This window comes from Alosa alosa, chromosome 20, assembly GCF_017589495.1.
Source record: "Alosa alosa isolate M-15738 ecotype Scorff River chromosome 20, AALO_Geno_1.1, whole genome shotgun sequence".
NCBI lineage: Eukaryota > Metazoa > Chordata > Actinopteri > Clupeiformes > Clupeidae > Alosa > Alosa alosa.
In genome coordinates this window covers 23,984,526-24,004,238 of record NC_063208.1, presented here as the reverse complement: position 1 = coordinate 24,004,238, position 19,713 = coordinate 23,984,526, and the positions used below count along the sequence as shown (strand labels likewise).

The window sequence follows — 19,713 nt, the reverse complement described above, 5'->3', positions numbered from 1 at the left end:
TCCCACCGTGACCCTGAAACCTATAAAACCGCCTGCCTCCATCAGAAAGTGTCAAAACAAGAGAACACACCCTCAACTCAGAGAGAGAGAGAGAGAGAGTGAGACCTGCTGCACTGACAACAACCCCGTGCAGGAGACCCAGGAGCGCATCAGAAGCATCGCCACTGAAATCCATTCTTCAGCCAGCCTGACACACACAGGACACAGCAGGACTTACAGCAGGACCGGGAGCACAGCTCAGGATGGCCGACAGTGAAGATGCCAAGAGTGGTGATGAGCGTCCCAAATGGGATAATAAGGTCCAGTACCTGTTGACCTGCATCGGCTTTGCTGTGGGTCTGGGTAATGTGTGGAGATTCCCATACCTCTGTCAGGTCTATGGTGGAGGTAAGCCAGCTTTAATAACCTAATTACCTAGACACCTAATTAATTATGACATGAGGGATAACTAAAAGTAAAAAAAATAGGCCTTTTTTTAAAGACTACTGACATCTGATAGAAACATAGACACTGGATAGTAGTGTTCTATGATTAATGAATAAGCTCTAAATCAATGAAAAGTTACTTTTTACTTTTAGTGAACTACAGAATCCCGGAGGTGTCATTGCAAGATATGTTTTGTGTATATCCAGCACCAAACAGGAAGGGGTAAAGTGGGTAGGTTATAGCAGTAGCCTGTATGGTTATTTGTTATTTGGTTTCTAATAAATTATTAGTATTCCACGTGACAGAACAACTCAATGACCTGCCCGAAAATACTTCTAAATCTAAACACTTCACCTTTACCTGTTCATGGAGACATAACGGTCACTCATGAAACAATGCTGCAGAAACACAAAAATATGACTTTGATATGAGTCGTTTGTACAAGCTTAGTTGAGTTCCTGTTGATATCTAGTGCACAATGCTAAATAATTTAAAGGAATCTAGTTGCAGTCTTGTAAATAGTGACCCTGCGACTAGTATATGACTAAATAATCTTTAAATGTGAGTGTGTGTAAGACTGTAGTCTTTCAGAAATCTTTTCCAAATCTTCTCAAAGTCTTCTGATTTATGGGTAGAATCAGTAAAATGGGCATACTATGTGGGGAAAAACAAGCACACAATATTCTAAATTGTGCGCACAATCAGTAAAATGAGCGCCCATTCTCTCGATATTCAACAATATCAATCCTGGGCTCCATAGTAAACCATAGTAAACAAAATGCAATCATGGGCTCCATAGTAAACCATGAATGATTGTTGGACATTTTCACAGCCACCTGACAAGAAATCAAGAGTAATATAAAAGTAGAAATGTCTAAATATTAACACTCTTCATACATGTGATTGGGATATTTTTATGCTTTCTTTGGTCAAAGAGATAAAGTTTACAAGTTGCTGAATGTTACCGGGTTACATCTATACTCCCATCTTAAAATAAATTGACGTTTAATGTTTAACAAACCCACATACAGATTTAAAGTAAACACTGATCCACGTGTCAACTAAATCAAACTAAACCGTGTCCCATTTCCCAGGTGCGTTCCTCATTCCCTACCTGATAGCGCTGGTGTTTGAGGGTCTTCCCCTCCTCTACCTGGAGTTGGCCATCGGCCAGCGTCTACGCCTGGGTAGCATCGGAGTGTGGAATTCTATATCCCCGTACCTGGGAGGAGTAGGTAAGTGTTACAGTAATTCACCTGACCAAATACAAGTGCCACAAGCAAATATCAATGATATTGTAATGCTTTAACAATGAACTAGAACAGCAATTCCAAGGAATTACCAGTGCATGAAAATACAAAATATATGATGTAAAATTTCACACAGAGTTAAAACAGATAATGCAGAGATAGTTACAATGGTGTTGCTAAGGTAGACAGGTGGTTACTATGCTAAATAAAGCTGTTGCTATTATGGTTGCTATGGTGGTTGCTAGGTTGACTGTATAGGGGTGGTTGCTAGGTTGTTACTAGGTTGTTATGTTGTTGCTGGTTGCTGGGTTGTTGCTAGTGTAATTAAGATTATATAAGATTAGATTCAACTTTATTGTAATTTAGCAGAGTACAGGTACAGATCCAATGAAATGCAGTTGACATCCATCCAGAAGTGCAAAAGAAACATTAAATACCAAAGTGTACAGTATTCTGTGCAGTAATGTATTAGTTGCAGTTATGTATTATGTGCAGTTGAGAATGGATTTGGCTTTGTACAGCGTTTATAATATAGCCAATAGTGGGCAGATTTCACTACTCTTTGTAGTGCCTTGCAATCCACAGCATTGCAGTTCCATACAGAGATGCAGTTATTTGTTAGGTTTTTGCTAGGCTACATATGCTGGTTGCTATGCAAAAGAAAGAAGTCGCTATGCTGTTTGCTAGGATAATCATGTTGGTTGCTATGGTAGTTGTTAGGTCGACATTTTGGTGGCAGTTGCTAGGGTAATTGAGATGGTTGCTAGGGTAGGTATTGTGGTTGCTATGCTAAATAAGTGGTTGCTATGCTGTTTGCTGGGGTCATGATGTTGGTTGACAATATTTTAGTGGTTGCTAGGGTAATTGAGATGGTAGCTGGGGTATTGATAAAGGTACATACAGTATGGTGGTTGCTATGCTGGTTGCTAGGGTAATCATGTTGGTTACTACAGTATGGTGGTTAATAGGTTGACATTATGGTGGTTGCTAGGTTATTGTTGCCATGTCCATTATAAGACCTACATTACAAAATTTGAACAAAGTTTCGAAGTTAAAAGGTTTAAGAGTAATAGCGTACAAAAATAGTGGTCAGCGGAACAATAATTAAAAGAAAACCAGGAAGAACAGTACATTGCATTTTCATTCACTGTAATTACCAATTAATAAAGTAACAACACGGTTCTATTTCCATTAAATGTTCTGTTTAATGTGGTTAGTGTCAAACATCCTGTGTTTGCCTTGAAGTTTGTCAAGTCCGCTGACCTAACAGAAATTAATCTCTTGAGGGTTTTAAATATATGAGTTTTTAGTCTGAAATGCTGAAACAGGTCTATATCAGAGAACTCCTAGTTCTAAATCAAGAAACAAGTTCAAAGTGTTGTCCAACTGTGTGTCCAGGTGTGGCTTCTATGATCGTGTCCTTCCTGGTGGCTGTGTACTACAACACCATCCTGGCCTGGGTCCTCTGGTACTTCTTCCACTCCTTCCAGAACCCTCTGCCCTGGAGTGAATGCCCGGTCAACGAGGACCTCACAGGTATCAAAGCAATTTTACAGAATTTTTACACTCACTGTAAATATTAACAGAACATTACTCTGTAATAGAATCTAATAGCATCATGTGCACTTTAAATCCATGTATCTTTATAACTTTATAACATTAACAAAGTGATTTGGTTCAAAGCCCTTCATAAAAGTAACTTAATTGTGCAACATTTTGGATGTGCTGTCTCCTTAACTCAGAGCAAACCCACAAATTCCTCATGTCTGATGTCAGCACTACCTGAGCACGTTTGTTCTGTTGTGTCCGTTAGGCTATGTGCAGGAGTGTCTGGACAGTACTCCCGTTAATTACTTCTGGTACCGGCAGACACTGAACGTGACGCCCAACATTGAGACCAACGGGTCCCTCCAATGGTGGCTCGTCTTGTGCTTGATTACGGCCTGGTGTATCGTCTACATCTGTTTCATCAGGGGGATTGAAACCATTGGCAAGGCATGCACTGTCTTTATACCAGCAGTTCTTCCTATCAGATTTGCATGTGTAGCACAAGCATCATTTTTTCCTCTTCTATATTTTTTCTTCTTCAAGTTCTACCAATTATTGTGATGATAATAATTATTATAATAAGAGCATTATTAAAGATCATCATTATGATGATATCCTAATCTAAAGATTCTTGTAGCCATTAACCCTCTTATTGTTTAAAGGAGAATTCCGGTGTGATATTGACCTATTGACCGGTGTGTATTGAAACATGATACCGAGTGTGAACGAATGTCTCATAGCCCATCTCGGCTTGTCCCCTGCACTCCAAAAATCTGGCTAGTTAGCCGATGCTACCAACAGCTTTTTCAATAGTGGTGCTTCGCATCGGCTAGCCATGCAAATAAATCACTGTTTTACACCCATTTACAGTACGAGGCTCAATGTATCTCCACACTTCATTGGTAGACTTCCGAGGGCCCTGACATTTAAAACGAGACATTGAGAACTTTGAAAAAGCACTGGTAGTTTACTTACAAGACGATTTATACAGACAGTATCTTCACGAAGTTTAGCGTTTGCAGCCATCTTCAATTTAGTCACGATAAGTCGAAAGCAAAGAGTAAGAAGGAACAGGTATGATAAGGGATTAGATTCCAAAAATAATTCAGTGGAAATGCTGGAAGTTTCTTCCAGTAGCAGCAATTCCAGTTTCTTCCAGTAGCAGACACCCATTGAGCCTCGTAAATGGGTGTAAAACAGTGATTTATTTGCATGGCTAGCCCGATGCCGAAGCACCACTATTGAAAAAGCTGTTGGTAGCATCGGCTAACTAGCGCCAGATTTTGGAGTGCAGGGGACAAGCCGAGATGGGCTATGAGACATACGTTCAAACTCGGTATCATGTTTTAATACACTTTAGGTCAATATCACACCGGAATTCTCCTTTAACATTACTTTCTTGTATACAGTAGTCCAACCTTGAGATGGCTAACTCTGTTTATACATTAATCTTGCTAGGCGGTGTATGTAACGGCCACATTCCCATACCTGGTGCTGACCATCTTCCTGGTCCGTGCCTTGACACTTCCTGGAGCGACCGACGGCCTCATCTACCTCTTCACACCAGACGTGAGTGCTGCCCTCACACAGTGTTCGTCCAAGCTCTTTTTGGCTGTAGAGAGAAAAGAGAGGAGTTTAGAACAGCATGTCAACGACACAATTCCTCTATGGCCATCATGATGACAATAGACCCTATCTTACACCCGGCGCATCGTGGCACCAAATGTAACGCAATTCTTGGTCCTACCTTACACCCAACACCGCAATGATTTTACCGCCAAGAGCTCGAGTTCACAAGCTGTCAAATGAACAAAGTGCACCCACAGGTTTGTCGATTTAAAAAAATGGGTGTGATCAGCATATTGCAAAAATCACTATTTTAAGGTCACTAAAAATGATAACACCACTGACCAAGAAAAACCTGGTCTAAAGTTAAAGTCACATTTTATCCAGCTATCTAAAGAGGGCATTGTCACAAAATGCAACAACTGGGAGTCTCAAGTCTGTGTGTGTGTGTGTGTGTGTGTGTGTGTGTGTGTGTGTGTGGCGTGCTTGTAGAAATGTAGTAAGTACATTTCAATCATTCTTTACAGGCAACCCTTTGCTGAACTCCAACATCTGCAGGCTGATTAGTGTACAGGCACTAAATTTACACATAATTCATTTATTGCTCCCCATACAATATCCTCTGGGATACATTCAGAGGGTGTCATAATGATCATACACTTCAAATTTTGTGCAGTTTTGAACATGTCAGCCAAAGATACCTGTAATTACAACTAATTTTTAGACCTTATTTCTGCATTTCCATTTTTAACTAGGTGATGCTATACCACAAATGATACAAAAAAGATTTGGTCACCCTAGGCCCTACGGTTCTTGAGATATTCATGGCAAACTGTGTTCGCCTTACCCTTCTTTTGGGGGGTCCGATGTGGCTGGTGGGCGACAGATCAAAACGAAAATCAATGGCCACCAAGTTTCGTGCAGCACCGTCTTTCACTGTCCCGGGATTCATTGACAGAAAATTACTGAAGACAATATGCTTAAACTAGATGTACTGCAAAGTGGTACAAAATATGACCACCGCTAAGTCCTGCACATTCTCTCCACAAAAAAATAATTTTCACCATCTCCTGATCAATTTGTCACCATCTCCTGACTTTACTCCATGTAAATGACTCTGTGCATGTGTTTTGCTTTGTATGTAAATGACTGTGTGCACACTCATGGTGTGTGTGTGTGTGTGACACACACAGTAGACATGCAGGCATACGTACACACACACTCACATCCGCACACACACAGGCACGCATGCACAGATTCACACACACACAGGCCCGCACACAAGCACACGCATGCCACGCACACACACATAAACACAAACACACACACACACATGCAGGCACACACATGCAGGCACACAGGCACACACACACACAACACACATGCACACACACACACACACACACACACGCACACACATAAACACACACACACATAAAGACACAAACAGTAGACTATGGCGAAATAAGTATGGGGAAATAACTATGGGGAAATAAGTGTTTGTTTGCTTTCAAGCGTACTTGTGCTCATATAAAAAAAACTGCCTGTTACGGTAACTGTATTTGTGGTGTCTCTCCCGATGTCAGTGAAAGAAACATTATTAATAACTTAGCCTATTCAATTTCTACCCGTGTTTAATGGTAATATTCGGAATCTAAAAATCTGATTGTCACACATACATGCACAAAAACACCCACATGCACACACACACATGCACGCACACAGACATATAAACACACCAACACACCCACACCATTACCCCCACACACCCACTCACAAGCGAACACACACACACACAGACAGACACACAAACACACACACACACCCCATTACCCCTCACACACACACACACACACAAGCGAAAAGACACACACAGAGAAGCATACATATAGTATACACAAAAGCAAACGCACACATGCACACACTAATTTACGTACACAAAAGTTGCTCTGCAGTACATCTAGTTAATCTATTATGCTTTATCCTCTAAGTCCATTTCCAATCATGATTATATCAAGGCTGTAAGTCAGTACACACAGTACAACACACTGGTAAAACACACTCTGGTTCCTAACACACACACACACACACACACACACACACACACACACACACACACACACACACACACACCTAACATACACACTCTGGTTTTCCATCCTCAGTGGAACCTGCTGCTGAACCCCCGAGTGTGGCTGGATGCCGCAACTCAGATCTTCTTCTCCCTGTCTCTGGCCTTCGGTGGCCTCATAGCCTTCTCCAGCTACAACCCACAGAAGTAAACACACCATTTTTTACTCACCACTGTAAAAAAATACCTTCTAATGCAAATTCAGACAGAGCTTAGCCCAGGTATTATGATACCATTTCAAAACAATCTACAGCATCATGATGTATGCTTAAAATGAAATGTGCTTGCCCATGGTGTTTACATCAGCTGGTTAAACCTCATCCACTCGTTACGGTGTTAACACAAAGCATGTACACTTACATTCAAGCTCAGCTCTCTACACCTGTGTAAAGGTCATAACCACACATTTTGTATCTTTCAGAAATAACTGTGAGAGAGATGCTGTTCTGGTAGGATGCATTAACAGTGCCACTTCACTGTATGCCTCCATCTCAATATTCGCCATACTGGGCTTCAAGGCAACCTCAAACTACAACACCTGTGTGCAAGGGTATGTAAATCTCCAAAACATTAAGATATGTGGCTATGTGCTGCTGAAATATGAGGACAAACATGACCCTGCATTAAGAATTAGACATGGAGTGTCATGCTGACAAAGGAATTCTGGTTATAAGAGAAGAAAACAGTTGTGAGATTGCCCTAAATGCTTTCAGTGATAGTTTTGGTCTTTATTTCCAAACAGCAACATCATAGCACTCACCAATGGCTTTGACGTTGCTGATCAGAACATAACCGTTGACAACTTTGACAGTTGGCTGGACAACCTGAACAAAACAGATCCTGCTAAAGTCTCCTACTTGAATCTGACCGAATGCAACCTCCAGACATTCCTGGATGAGGTATGAATTGGACAACCTTTAATATCCTCTATCACCCGGAGAGAAGAAATACTCCTTTCTGATTGGCTGGTGGGTGGCTATTAATTCTGAATAATGAGACACCTATGAAGTTTGCTGCGTTCCAGACACAATTTTTAGCCCGCAATTTACCACTTCAAGTCACGACTCACAACTTAATAGTGTTCCAGGCAAAGTCATAAGGAGTCATGACAAACCCTTCTGCAGAGTTGCTTATGTGTGTGTGACGTCAAAAACGGTAACTGGGAGTAGCCTACAATGATATGGTACGAGTTCACGAGTAGTATGTTACGGGTTTGACTGCCGTTCCAGGGCACTTTCACGGGTAGAAGGTTGTGAAAACACAGATTACGGGTTGCCTGGGTAGATCTGGTAAAAAAAGGTTAATCACCGTTCATTGATTATGAATGGTAACTATAACAACCATAGTAGGATGACGGTTGAGCCTGGAAGCAGGCTTCACAACAATGGAATCACATTCTCTGAATCAACTGTGAACAAGCTAACTGTCTATGCTATCGCTGTTAGGGCCAAAGAAAGTTGTACAACAAACTGTTCAAGTCGGCTTCTTTTTAAACAGAACCGCTTGTTTCCTTTGCGTGCTTTAAAGGCCTTATTGCCTATAGTGGCAACTGGGTAATAAGCAGGATAACGGCCTTCAAAGTGAACTTAAATTAAACATTCTTTAGAACACAGCTGATAAACCGTCTGCTTTCACTTTTGAACGAAGTTCCAATGCAAGAAGTGATCGGACTTCTTGCGGAGTGATATGAATGACAGGAATCAGAAGCACAAAACCCATTTTGCTTGACAGCGATCTGTTATCGAGAAAAAACACACCTCCGAACATTGGGAAGGCCTATTGAAGTAAATGGAGCGTTCTGCAGCATTATGAAGACCCGTGTAATAAAAGGAATTAATGGACTTGGGCGGAGGAAATTAATTCCCTATAACAGGACACGTCGGCGGCCGTTATCCCTTACCTACTGTATACCACTGCTTGGTTGAATTTTCTACATTATCAATTATTCTTCACACCTACGAAGCAGTTCCAGTTTTTGGCCACATTATGCTTGTATATCAATTCACCAAACTCCTACAAATTACCGATCTGACAGACATTCATAGCAACATTGTAACATGACTGAGGTGGCATTTAGCTCAGTTGCACTGCAGTAAGCTAAGTAAAACAGCGATTTTACAAAGCTAAGGTTCAACAGAATCCTCGGATATGCCTGCTGTTCTGTGCAGTTTTGAACATGTCAGCCACTAGGTTTTACCCACTTTTAACTTGGTGGCACTATACCTCAAATGAGTGGAAATGGGATGGGTTGACATGGCCCCTTGAGACCAACACACAGGAAAAAAAGTTGGTCATCTTAGGCCCTACAGTTCTCAAGATATTCACAGAAAACTGTGTCCGGTCTACCCTCTTTTCGGGGGGCCCAGTATGGTGGGTAGGTGACGGATCAAAACAAAAAACAATGGTTCCGTATCATCCTTGTAGGGCTACATGCCCACCAAGTACCAAGTTTCGTACAGCCCGGTCTTTCAGTGTCCCGGGAACCGTTGGTACAGTTACCGAATAAAAAAAAAAAATTACAAACATTTTGAAGATTCCGTGCTTCAATAACGTGGCGCTCATAATAATGCACGTTGAAGGTGTAACGGCCGCATTACCACCTCGTACATGTATTATTTTTCTAATAACTGAACCCTGTGTCGTCCATTATTCCTTACATCATACAGTGAAAAAATAATTAACAGTGGTTAAAAAAGATTTTGGTATGCCCAAAGTCCCTAAGGCTTCCAGTCCATAGGAAGAGATGAAAAAAAGAAACTCTAAGGAAAAGGACTAGAGGAAAAGACCTCTAACGATAACAACAATGACCTGTATTTTATTGTACTGTACTTACTCAGAGTGCATCAGGAACAGGTCTGGCCTTCATCGTCTTTACGGAGGCTGTGATTTCAATGCCGGGCTCTCAGGTGTGGGCAGTGCTCTTCTTCGTCATGTTGTTCAGCCTGGGGCTCTCGTCTATGTTTGGGAACATGGAGGGGGTCCTTGCCCCTCTGCACGACCTCAATCTGGTGCCCAAGTGGATGCCCAAAGAACTCTTCACAGGTATGTGAGCCCGCTGAGGAAACCATACATATTTTTATAAACACATTAGGCCTATATAATGTGTGTGTGTGTGTGCGTTTGTAGGCAATGCTCTTATATGCCCTTTCAACTTTTTTCTCTCTGCCAGGCTGTATTTTTGTGCTGTCGTGCCTGGTGAGTCTGATCTTTACCATGGACTCAGGAAACTACTGGCTGGAGATTTTCAACAACTACGTGGGCTCCGTCTCCCTGCTTATCATCGCTTTCTTTGAGATCATCGGTGTAGTCTTCTTTCATGGAATGGGACGGTAAGCCCTTTTCAGAGACAGCAATTGCATATCCCACAGTTGGGAACTCTTGTGTATAAGAAAAAAAGATTGCTTCCATTTTCTGTTGCTTGTTGGTCGCAATCACATTGCACATAAAATAAGTGTCAGTTGCTTGCAAAAATATGTAAAAGCATAACAAATCTTACAAAATGTATTAAAAAGTTGAATTGGATGCAATTGTATTGCTCTACAGGTTCAGTGATGACATTGAGTTTATGACGGGACGGCGTCCCAACCTGTTCTGGAAGGCGTGTTGGATGTGCATTAGTCCTCTGCTGCTGTTGGTCGTCTTTGTAGCCTACATCATAGTTCAGGTCCAGACAACACCCACCTACCCCACCTGGAACCCAGACTATGTAAGTACCCCTCAATATGTATATCTATTTAGTTGACTTACATGTTTTTATGAACTCATACAAATAAAACTAGTGGATAACCCAATGACATTCAACCCAAGGACATTTCACCTGTAGTACAAACATATTGGTTACACTTTACTTGACAGTATCGACAGAACAGTGACATGACGCTGTCATAAACAAGTCATAAACGTTTATGACATAACACTTCTGTTATTAAGTGACATTCGTTTTTTGTCATAACAAAAATTAGGATTAGGGTTAGAGTTATGAGTAAAAAGTGGAATAGCACAGGGAAAAAGTATTGAACACACTAAGAAAAAACTGGCAAGGAACGAGCTGGAACGAGCTGGAATCTATACATAGTTAGAGAGTAATTATCCCTCCTATCTGTGCAAATTAATGTAAGCTTAGTACATATTGATGAGCTATAAAAAGGTTTTTCGCTACCCAGTTGTCACACAAGAAACATGTCATGATGGGTAAAAGCAAAGAGCTCTTCCAAGACCTTTGCAACATTATTGTTGCAAAACATATCAGTGGAACTGGTTACAGATGCATTTCAAAACTTCAGAATCATCCAGTAAGCAGTATTGGAGCCATTATCTGCAAGTGGAAGGAACATCACTGCATCATCAATCGGCCATGCACAGGATCTCCTTGCAAGATTTCTGACCGGATGTCAGAAGGATAGTCAGAAGTGTAGCTTAAGAGCCAAGGACCACTCCAGAAAGACTTGGAGGCAGCAGGTTCAATTGTTACAGAGAAAATCATAGGTAATGCACTCCACCGCCATGGCCTCTATGCACACTCACCCCACATGACTATTACTGAAGAAAAACATGTCGAAGCTCATTGAAAGTTTGCTACACAACATTTGGACAAGCCTATGAAATACTAAGAGAATGTATTCTGGTCAGGTGAGAGCAAACTTTAACTATTTGGATGTCATACTATACACCATATTTGGAGGAGAAAAGGCACTGTGCATCACCCTAAAAATACCATACCAACAGTGAAGTTTGGAGGTGGAGGCATCACGGTGTGGGGCTGTTTTTCATCTCATGGTACTGGCAGACTTCATACAGTTGAAGAAATTATTAATGGAGCCATTTTTTCTGTGAGAACCTTGCCATCCACCAGAACAATGAGGATGAGACAGGGCTTCCAGCAGGACAATGATCCAAAGCATTCAGCAAAGGAAACTCTCAATTGGTTTCAGAGAAAGGAAATTCAGGCCCTGACTTAAATCCAATTGAACAGTTTTGGAAGTTACTTAAAGATCAGGATTTACAAGAGGGACCCCTGGAATCTTCAATATTAAAAGACTATCTGTTTAAAAGAATGGGCCAAAATCACACCTGAATACTGTGACTGATTAGTTTCGTCATAGAGGAAATGCCTTGAAGCTCTCATTACAAATAAAGGGTTTTCCACAAAGTATTTAAGAAATTTCAGTAGGCGTGTTCAGTACTTTTTTACTCATAACTCTACTTATGAACATTAATGTATATGTGTGGATTACCTAAGTTAATACTAATGTCTGGTGAAAATTTCATGCAAATAGCCTCACTGGAAGTATACTTACTGAAAAAAATGTTGACGTGTTCAATATTTATTTCCCTCGCTGTAAATATATGGTGGAAATAAGTATTGAACGCTTACATTTTTTTTTCAGTAATTAGCCTAAACTTCCAGTGAGTATTCAAAATTTTCACCACACATTATATTAACACACATATAAAAAATCCAAACATAAGAGTTATGTGTAATAAAGTGGAATGACAGGAAAAAAGTATTGAACGTGCCTACTGAAATTTCTTCAATACTTTGTGGAAAAGCCTTTGTTTGTAATGACACCTTCAAGACATTTCCTGTATGACAAAACATATTAGTCGCAGTATCAGGTGTGATTTTGGCCCATTGTTCTAAACAGATTCCAGGGGTCCCTCTTCTGAATCCTGATCTTTAGTTACTTCCAGAACTGTTTGAATTGAATTTAATTGAATTGGCTGCCTTCAAGTCTTTCTGGAGCTTACTTCGAGTGGTCCTTGGAATTGACTATCCTTCTGACTCCCTGGTCAGAAATATTGCGAGGAGATCCTGTGCATGGCCGGTTGATGATGCAGTGATGTTCCTTCCACTTGCAGATAATGGCTTCCATGCTGCTTACTGGAAGATTCTGAAGTTTTGAAATGCATCTGTAACCAGTTTCATTGATATGTTTTGCAACAATAAGGTTGCAAAGGTCTTGGGAGAGCTCTTTGTTTTTACCCATCATGAAATGTTTCTTGTGTGACACCTTGGTAATGAAAAACCTTTTTATAGCCCATTAATATGTAGGCTACTAACCAAGCTTATATTCATTTGCACAGATAGAAAGGATAACTACTCTCTAACTACTTACAGATTCCAGCTCGTTCCTTCCCTTTCCTTGCCTTAGTGCTTTTTCTTAGCGTGTTCAATACTTTCCCCCTGTGTTATTCCACTTCATTACAGATGACTCTACTTATGGAGTTGGATTTTTTATGTGTGGATTACCTGAGTTATTACTAATGCCTGGTGAAAATGCTGTGCCCCCCCTTTTCCACTTTTCAAGGGTCCTCTCCTCCATTGGGGCCCTATACTTCCCACTTTCCCCCCCAGTTCAACACCCTTTAATCTGCTGAACCTTCTGCTCGTTTCAAATATAAAAACTCTCTGCAACTCAAAATTGGCCTGCCTGCCTTAGCTGCCTGTGAGGGGCTTTTCAGTTGTGCATGATTACTGCTCACTGCAAAGTGACCAAGGATGAGTGCAACTAACTTTGAAAATCAACTACTGCTCAGACTTAAAGGAGAACTCAGGTGATTTTTCACATAGATCTCCATTTCTCAACATCACCGAGTACTGTCGGTATGAACAAAACTGAAACAATCGGTTTTACCTAGCTCGAGTTGCTGCAGCTACAGGGCTACACACTGGGAGCATGAACATGTCTGCCTTAGCTGCTAGCTGCAGCAACTCGTCCTTTTAGACAAGTACCTCCACTCGGCGGCCATATTGCAATGCTTTTTGGGCACTTATCGGGCATCTATTTCGGCAGAAATGCATGTGCGTAAGGCTTCACGACACCAATCTTGCTCCAGCTGCGAGATCACAACAGATTGGCACAATGTATTCACAACACACCACATGATTGGCTCAATGTATTTACATGTCGATGTTTTGCCGCAGAAGGGTTGTGATATCTGTAGACAACTGCCAAACTGCATTACAAACTAACCCCATGCATTACTATGGAGGATTTTTTGAGTGCTGTATCTCCTCATTAGAAAGTGTCTGGTAAAACTGGTTGTTCTGGTACCCCAGTAAAGTAACTAAGTAACTTTTACTTAAAGTACATTTTAAATTAACTACTTTTTACTTTTACTTGAATACATTTTCAGATCGGTATTTTAACTTCTACTTGAGTAATATTTCATCAAAGTATTGGTACTTTTACTTGAGTACAATATTTTTGTACTTTTTCCACCTCTGCACTTTACTTGACAGTATCGACATAAGAGTGACATGACACTGTCATGAACATATGACACTGTCATGACCCTAATCCTAACCTCTAACTCTACTTAGGGACATTAATGTTTGGATATTTTAATATGTGTGGATTTGTTTATTTAGTTGAGCATCGCTAGTAGTGGACCGCAAATTGTTGTGCTGCTGGTGCAATGTCTTTCTCCAAGAAAGCCAAGTCAGGTTACCAAAAACAAAGGCCAAAACAGGAAAAAGAGAGACATCCAAATGAGGGGAAACAACTGCTAATAAACTTCTTTCCAAAGAAAGGTGAAACGTCAAAACACGAAATCCCATGGTGTTTGCTTGAATATCTCCGCAATCATCAGTGCTAACGAACTGACAACCTATTGAAATAGCGGAAAATACACTTTCATAGGTTAGGCTACACATGTAATCTGATGCATCTGGTGATCCAGCTCCATCTCCCATCACTTTCAGAAAAACTGCATGGCGCCAGGTTGATTCATGTCCTTTTGTAGGATCATTATCAGGCTGGTTTAGGGCGCAATTTTTTTTTCTCTCCCTTTCTGTTTATGTTAGTCTTAACTTTTTTTTTACTCAAGTAACGGATGATATTTTTGATGTAGCGAAGTACAATACTTCACTCAAAATGTAAAATAAAATACCGATTTTATAAACTCTAAACCCGAACTAGTTGTCATTAGGCTACTAGAAAATTGCGTGGAAACCGATTGCCTTAAACCATTCTAGTTTTTACAAAACATGAAACTAAACATGTTTAGTTGTGTCAACTAACAACCTTATGTTGATGCTGTAGACAAATTAAGCTTACATTAGTAGTCTTTACTAAAAATCTTCAACTTCTGAAACAATAAGTTAAAATCTCTTAACTTATTGTTTCAGAAGTTGCAGTTGTATAAAATAACTAGGTTAAAATGCATGTTAACAAATTCATTAAAATATGAACTAAGTTCTGTAGATAGGCCTATTGTTTTTTTATTTTAAGATTAAGGTACTGTATTAATTTAATTGTTTTATTAAAAATTGAAAAGAAATTCATCACAATGTATAGGAATGCCTTTTATTATTGATAAAACATGAACAAACAACATTTAAACTCATAAATATTCCACATCCACTGTAGATGAAGAACCTATAAAAAAAAGACAAAGAACCTATAAAAAAGAACATAAGAAAACAATTTTTTAGTCCATGTTCATTTACACAGTTGAAATAAAAGTTTGTTATATCACCTATGAATGCAACAAATAAGTGAATGGACATCGGCTAACATTAGCCAAAAGCTAACCAACATGTGCTGCTATGGTTAGCTAAAACTGTCTACAGACAGAAACACCTATTTCAATGATAAAGTCTGAATTAAACTTAGTAGCACCAAGACAAGTATATTTACACAAAAACATATGTGATATTGTTATAATCTGGCATACACACCCATTGGAAGGTAGCTACCATGAGCTAACTGTCCGAAAGACTACTAGCATGCTAACAACGGAGCTAATGTTACCTTACTTTTCTCAGGTTAATGTAAGTTAATCACGTAAACAAACATTTAGCTAACTATTGGTCAAACTGAACATAATTTTCGGTTATTTCATCAGATTTTAAATTTTTCAACAAGTTCATCAGAAAGTTCACCCACCATTTGATGTAGTAGCCTATTTGTCACAGCAGCACGAGGCATGGAGTCATTCATCTGCATGGACTGAGAAGCAGGAGGAACGTTGATGAGCAGAATTTTTTTAGACCCCTCCTCTGCCTTGCAAAAACATAACATTTATCGTTGTCTCTGCTTAACATGATCAGTGCATTGTATATTTCACTTAAATAGTACAATCAACTCATTTCTTTTAGTTATGACAGAGTTTTCACAAAACACACAAACATTAGTAGGCCTAGTGACCACCTAACATATTTATTACAACTAAATCTGGGTTTAGAGTACTTAAAAAATACAAAATACACAGAAAAACTACTCAATACAGTAACGTGAGTAAATGTATATTGTTACTTTCCACCTCTAGTAAAGTGTTACCAACATATTCTGTATAGTCTACAACTGTGTAAATTTAGCCTAAAGACAAAAAGGGCAAAGACGGACTAAAACCATCACAGACGCTGCAATACTATTAATACTTATCCACACAAACAGATAAAGTGACAGAGCATAGGCTACAGCATGTCAATTAACGTCAAAAAAAACCTTTGACACCTTTTCAAACTACTATTCCCTTTGGGCATCAGCGAATTTTAGTACCCAAACATTAACCAAACCATGACTTCAGGTACACACTGAAACGTGATTTTTGTGTACCGTTACACCCCTATGCAATACAATGCAAAGATAATCATTAACATACCAATATTTTTCATATAGTTAGCGAGCTGTAATATCCTGCAATTATTGTGGGTAAACCTCAAAAAAATAAAAGCACAATTTACATTTCAGAAATTGTAAATTGGAACACATGACTGCATTGTTGTGAAGTTAAACTCAATATTACTCATCACATCACTTGCACAATTTTTTTTATTTTATTTCCCAATTTCTACTGACTGGAAATGACACTAGCACATGAGGACAGAAAGACAGTAAGCTAGTGTGCAAAATAACCATTTTTTCTTATTATGAAAAATGATATGCCCTAAATTATTCATATTCTTTTTTAAACAACCAATGGCAAACAACCCCTTTACTTGCCATCAGAGTAATCATAATGTTTTTTTATGATTGATATGACACTATCTTTTGACATGTGCCAGTGTCATTTTCAGTCAAAAACAAACTTTTGGTAAAAGTTTTCACATAGAACTCTTTTTCTCAAGTATTGTCAATACAAAATAAAGCTGCACTCTGGGGGCATGATGTTAAGATGCCCCCAGAATGTAGCACTTTTGCTGCCTGGCTTCTCTAGCTGTTGGCTGCAGCAACTTCAGCTAGGTACCAGTTTTTTTGGCTTTATTTCATACCGACCGTACTTGGTGACCTCGACAAACAGATATCTCTGTGAAAAATCAATGGAATTCCCCTTTAACTATATATTTTTCTTCATGTGTTTGTATAGGTTGACTTCCCTGTAACGGACGTCCAGCCGTACCCCACCTGGGTATTTGTCATCTGTGTTCTCCTGGTAGCCATTCCAGTAGGGCCCATACCAATAGTGGCCTTATACAGATTAATCAATAGGAAACTGCGCAGAACCGGGAGAACAGACACTAGCAGAACATCAAATCCATATGCCAACGAGGGCTTCAACATGGACACGTAGACGGCAATAGGGACATGCGTGATGATAATGAGACCAACATTTGATACTGTTTGATACTGTTTCAATCAAGAGAACTGTGCACTAGTTTTCTGTACTTTCTGTGATCAGGAAAACCTTTGGATAACTTAATACACTTAAACTTAACAATAAATGATCAAATGTTTAAGCTTCTTGTTGAAGCTTTTCCTGATGTAAATAAAGAATATACAACTGCCAAAGAGATCCCACAGCGGAAGAGTACTCTAATGTTCAGGAGTGAATACAGTGACAAAATAGTGCAGTCTTCTGTTTAACTTTGTAGTCATTCTAGCTCAGTATATTTTTTATATGTGGAAATTCGAAATGCTCAACAATGTAAAAATACATTTTAGATATTGTATTTGTAACATACATGTACTACTTGGTTTTCATGCTAAGTATTTATTTCTCTTCTGGAAATAAAAGTGCATAGAACATGGAAAATCAGAAACCATTTTGTTTTTTACAGAAACATTAATAAACATCTTGTAACAGATCTCTTGCTTGTAGTTTTTGATTCTGTTGTTGCTCTTGCTATGGACAACTGGTCTGGTAACTGATGACAGTAATTCAGGTAGTTTAGCATTTTGAGCTAATACAGAGGGACGGTTCATCTGCTGGACAGGTTAACAACTTAAGCAGCAGTGAAACTGGTAACTTCACATTGGAGATAAGCTCTCTTAAAAACACAAAACAAACAGGGAAAAACAGGGAGTGGAGGAGAAAGCAGAGATGCTTTTGATCTTGGAAGTTGACCTTTCGCTTCATATTTTAATGGGTTGTATTTTACGAGAAAACCTGATACGCCATCAGTTTTATATCAATGCAATGAGGCCTTTCCGTAAACATAAAGCATGTACAATGTGTTTAGTCAGGAGTTTTTTTGATCCCATTAAAGTTACAACCGAAACGACATAAAAAAGGTATGGTTGTGGAAATTATTCTTCATCCTCCTCACATGCTTCTTAAAGGCCTTGGCCACAAGTGTCACTGGTATTCAGTTGGCTGGTTTTAGGGACCTATTGCCTTACCAACCTCCTAACAAGGAAACCAGGCTCTAGCCTAGAACCACATGGACTCTACAACCAGGCTCTAGCCTAGAACCACATGGACTCTATAACCAGACTCCAACAGCATCTCTGAACCACACTCACATTGAACCTTCATCCTCATGGGTAACACATATCCTTTGACTTTCTTGAAGAGAACAGATTCAGGCTCTGGCTGAAAAGGCCTACAAACCACTTCTGCTTTGAACCACACCACGGGGAGGCCAATCATACAGGCCTATTTCAGATAATCTGAAAGTCAAAGATACAGACAGTTGTTGTCTTACAAGTTGTCTTGGAAAATTGTGAGAGTCAGAGCCGAGCAGAGCCAAGTTGTCTGTCTGCACCAAGGCTGTTTCAGTTTATTCTCCTTTGTTGACCTGTGGGAGGTCAAAGGTCAGGCTCTGATGGCCTTGAAGTCAGGTGGCACTCTGGGGGTAGCTGCCTGGCGGACCCTCGCCAACCTCATTCCTTTCAGGGCCCTCTCCAGACTCCATTTTCCTGGCAAGGATACAAAGCAAAAAGTGTATAGCAAGAAGTTACACGAGTGATTTAAAAACATCCAAATATATCAACGTTTTCAATACACATGAGTACAATATTGTTGCTGGATTAACCATGATTTGGTAACTCTTTTAAAAGCTGCAAAGTTTGACATACATTTGATGTGATCTGGTAATGAATTCCAAAATGTTGCCCCTTTCACTGAGAGGGCAAAATAGGTTTTACAGTATGGAATTCTGCAATTGCTGCTTGTGGTTGCTCTAGTGGTTCTATTGCTGCTTTTCAATCTTTCTAGGATTTTTCAGAGGGGTTGAGGAGCAATATTGTTTATGCATTTAAAAATAAATGTATCACAATGAAATAAGCAAAACATTAAATTATTGGTATTTGCTTAATATCTGACAATGATGGTACCGTATCTGCTTTTTGTCCATGATTTTAAAGTCTTATTGTAAAGATGCTCTATGGCAGTGGTCCCCAAACTACGGCCTGCGGGCCGGATACGGCCCGCCACCTCATTTTGGGTGGCCCCCCAAAACATGTCCGTGGTATATACAGTAGCATCTGGCCCGCATGGGAGTATGACATCGTCAGACTATAACCTCCGTAATTTCCTCCATTCATTCTCTATGGCGAGTCTTAACAGTACACATGTAATACCCTTTTTGTCCACTGGTGGTTGTTTTGGCGCCGTTTCGTGTTT

At 39.8% G+C, this 19,713-nt stretch overlaps 2 protein-coding genes across 2 annotated transcripts in view; one reads left to right on the top strand and one right to left on the bottom strand.

Annotated features, from left to right (window-relative positions):
- Window positions 1-65: 65 nt before the first annotated feature.
- On the top strand, window positions 66-17,953 carry LOC125285161 (sodium-dependent neutral amino acid transporter B(0)AT3-like). Its single transcript, XM_048229452.1, has 12 exons — window positions 66-387; window positions 1,521-1,661; window positions 3,075-3,212; window positions 3,490-3,671; window positions 4,683-4,793; window positions 6,956-7,068; window positions 7,343-7,471; window positions 7,664-7,820; window positions 9,759-9,963; window positions 10,091-10,250; window positions 10,465-10,627; window positions 17,236-17,953. Exons 1-12 carry the CDS (start codon window positions 243-245, stop codon window positions 17,437-17,439), a joined length of 1,848 nt encoding a protein of 615 aa, XP_048085409.1. The 5' UTR covers window positions 66-242; the 3' UTR covers window positions 17,440-17,953.
- tert (telomerase reverse transcriptase) overlaps window positions 17,903-19,713 on the bottom strand; it is a 19,679-nt gene continuing 17,868 nt past the window's right edge. The window contains exon 16 of the mRNA XM_048229450.1: window positions 17,903-19,007. Within this exon, the coding sequence (XP_048085407.1) occupies window positions 18,904-19,007 (104 nt within the window). The 3' untranslated portion in view covers window positions 17,903-18,903. The remainder of the gene's footprint in view (window positions 19,008-19,713) is intronic.

What these genes read in the sequence shown, in the direction of transcription:
- LOC125285161 (XM_048229452.1), top strand. Translation starts at nt 243, where the DNA reads ATGGCCGACAGTGAAGATGCCAAGAGTGGTGATGAGCGTCCCAAATGG. An exon ending in CTGTCAGGTCTATGGTGGAG is followed by an intron (nt 388 to 1,520) that starts GTAAGCCAGCTT and finishes CCCATTTCCCAG; the next exon opens with GTGCGTTCCTCATTCCCTAC. An exon ending in GGATTGAAACCATTGGCAAG is followed by an intron (nt 3,672 to 4,682) that starts GCATGCACTGTC and finishes TAATCTTGCTAG; the next exon opens with GCGGTGTATGTAACGGCCAC.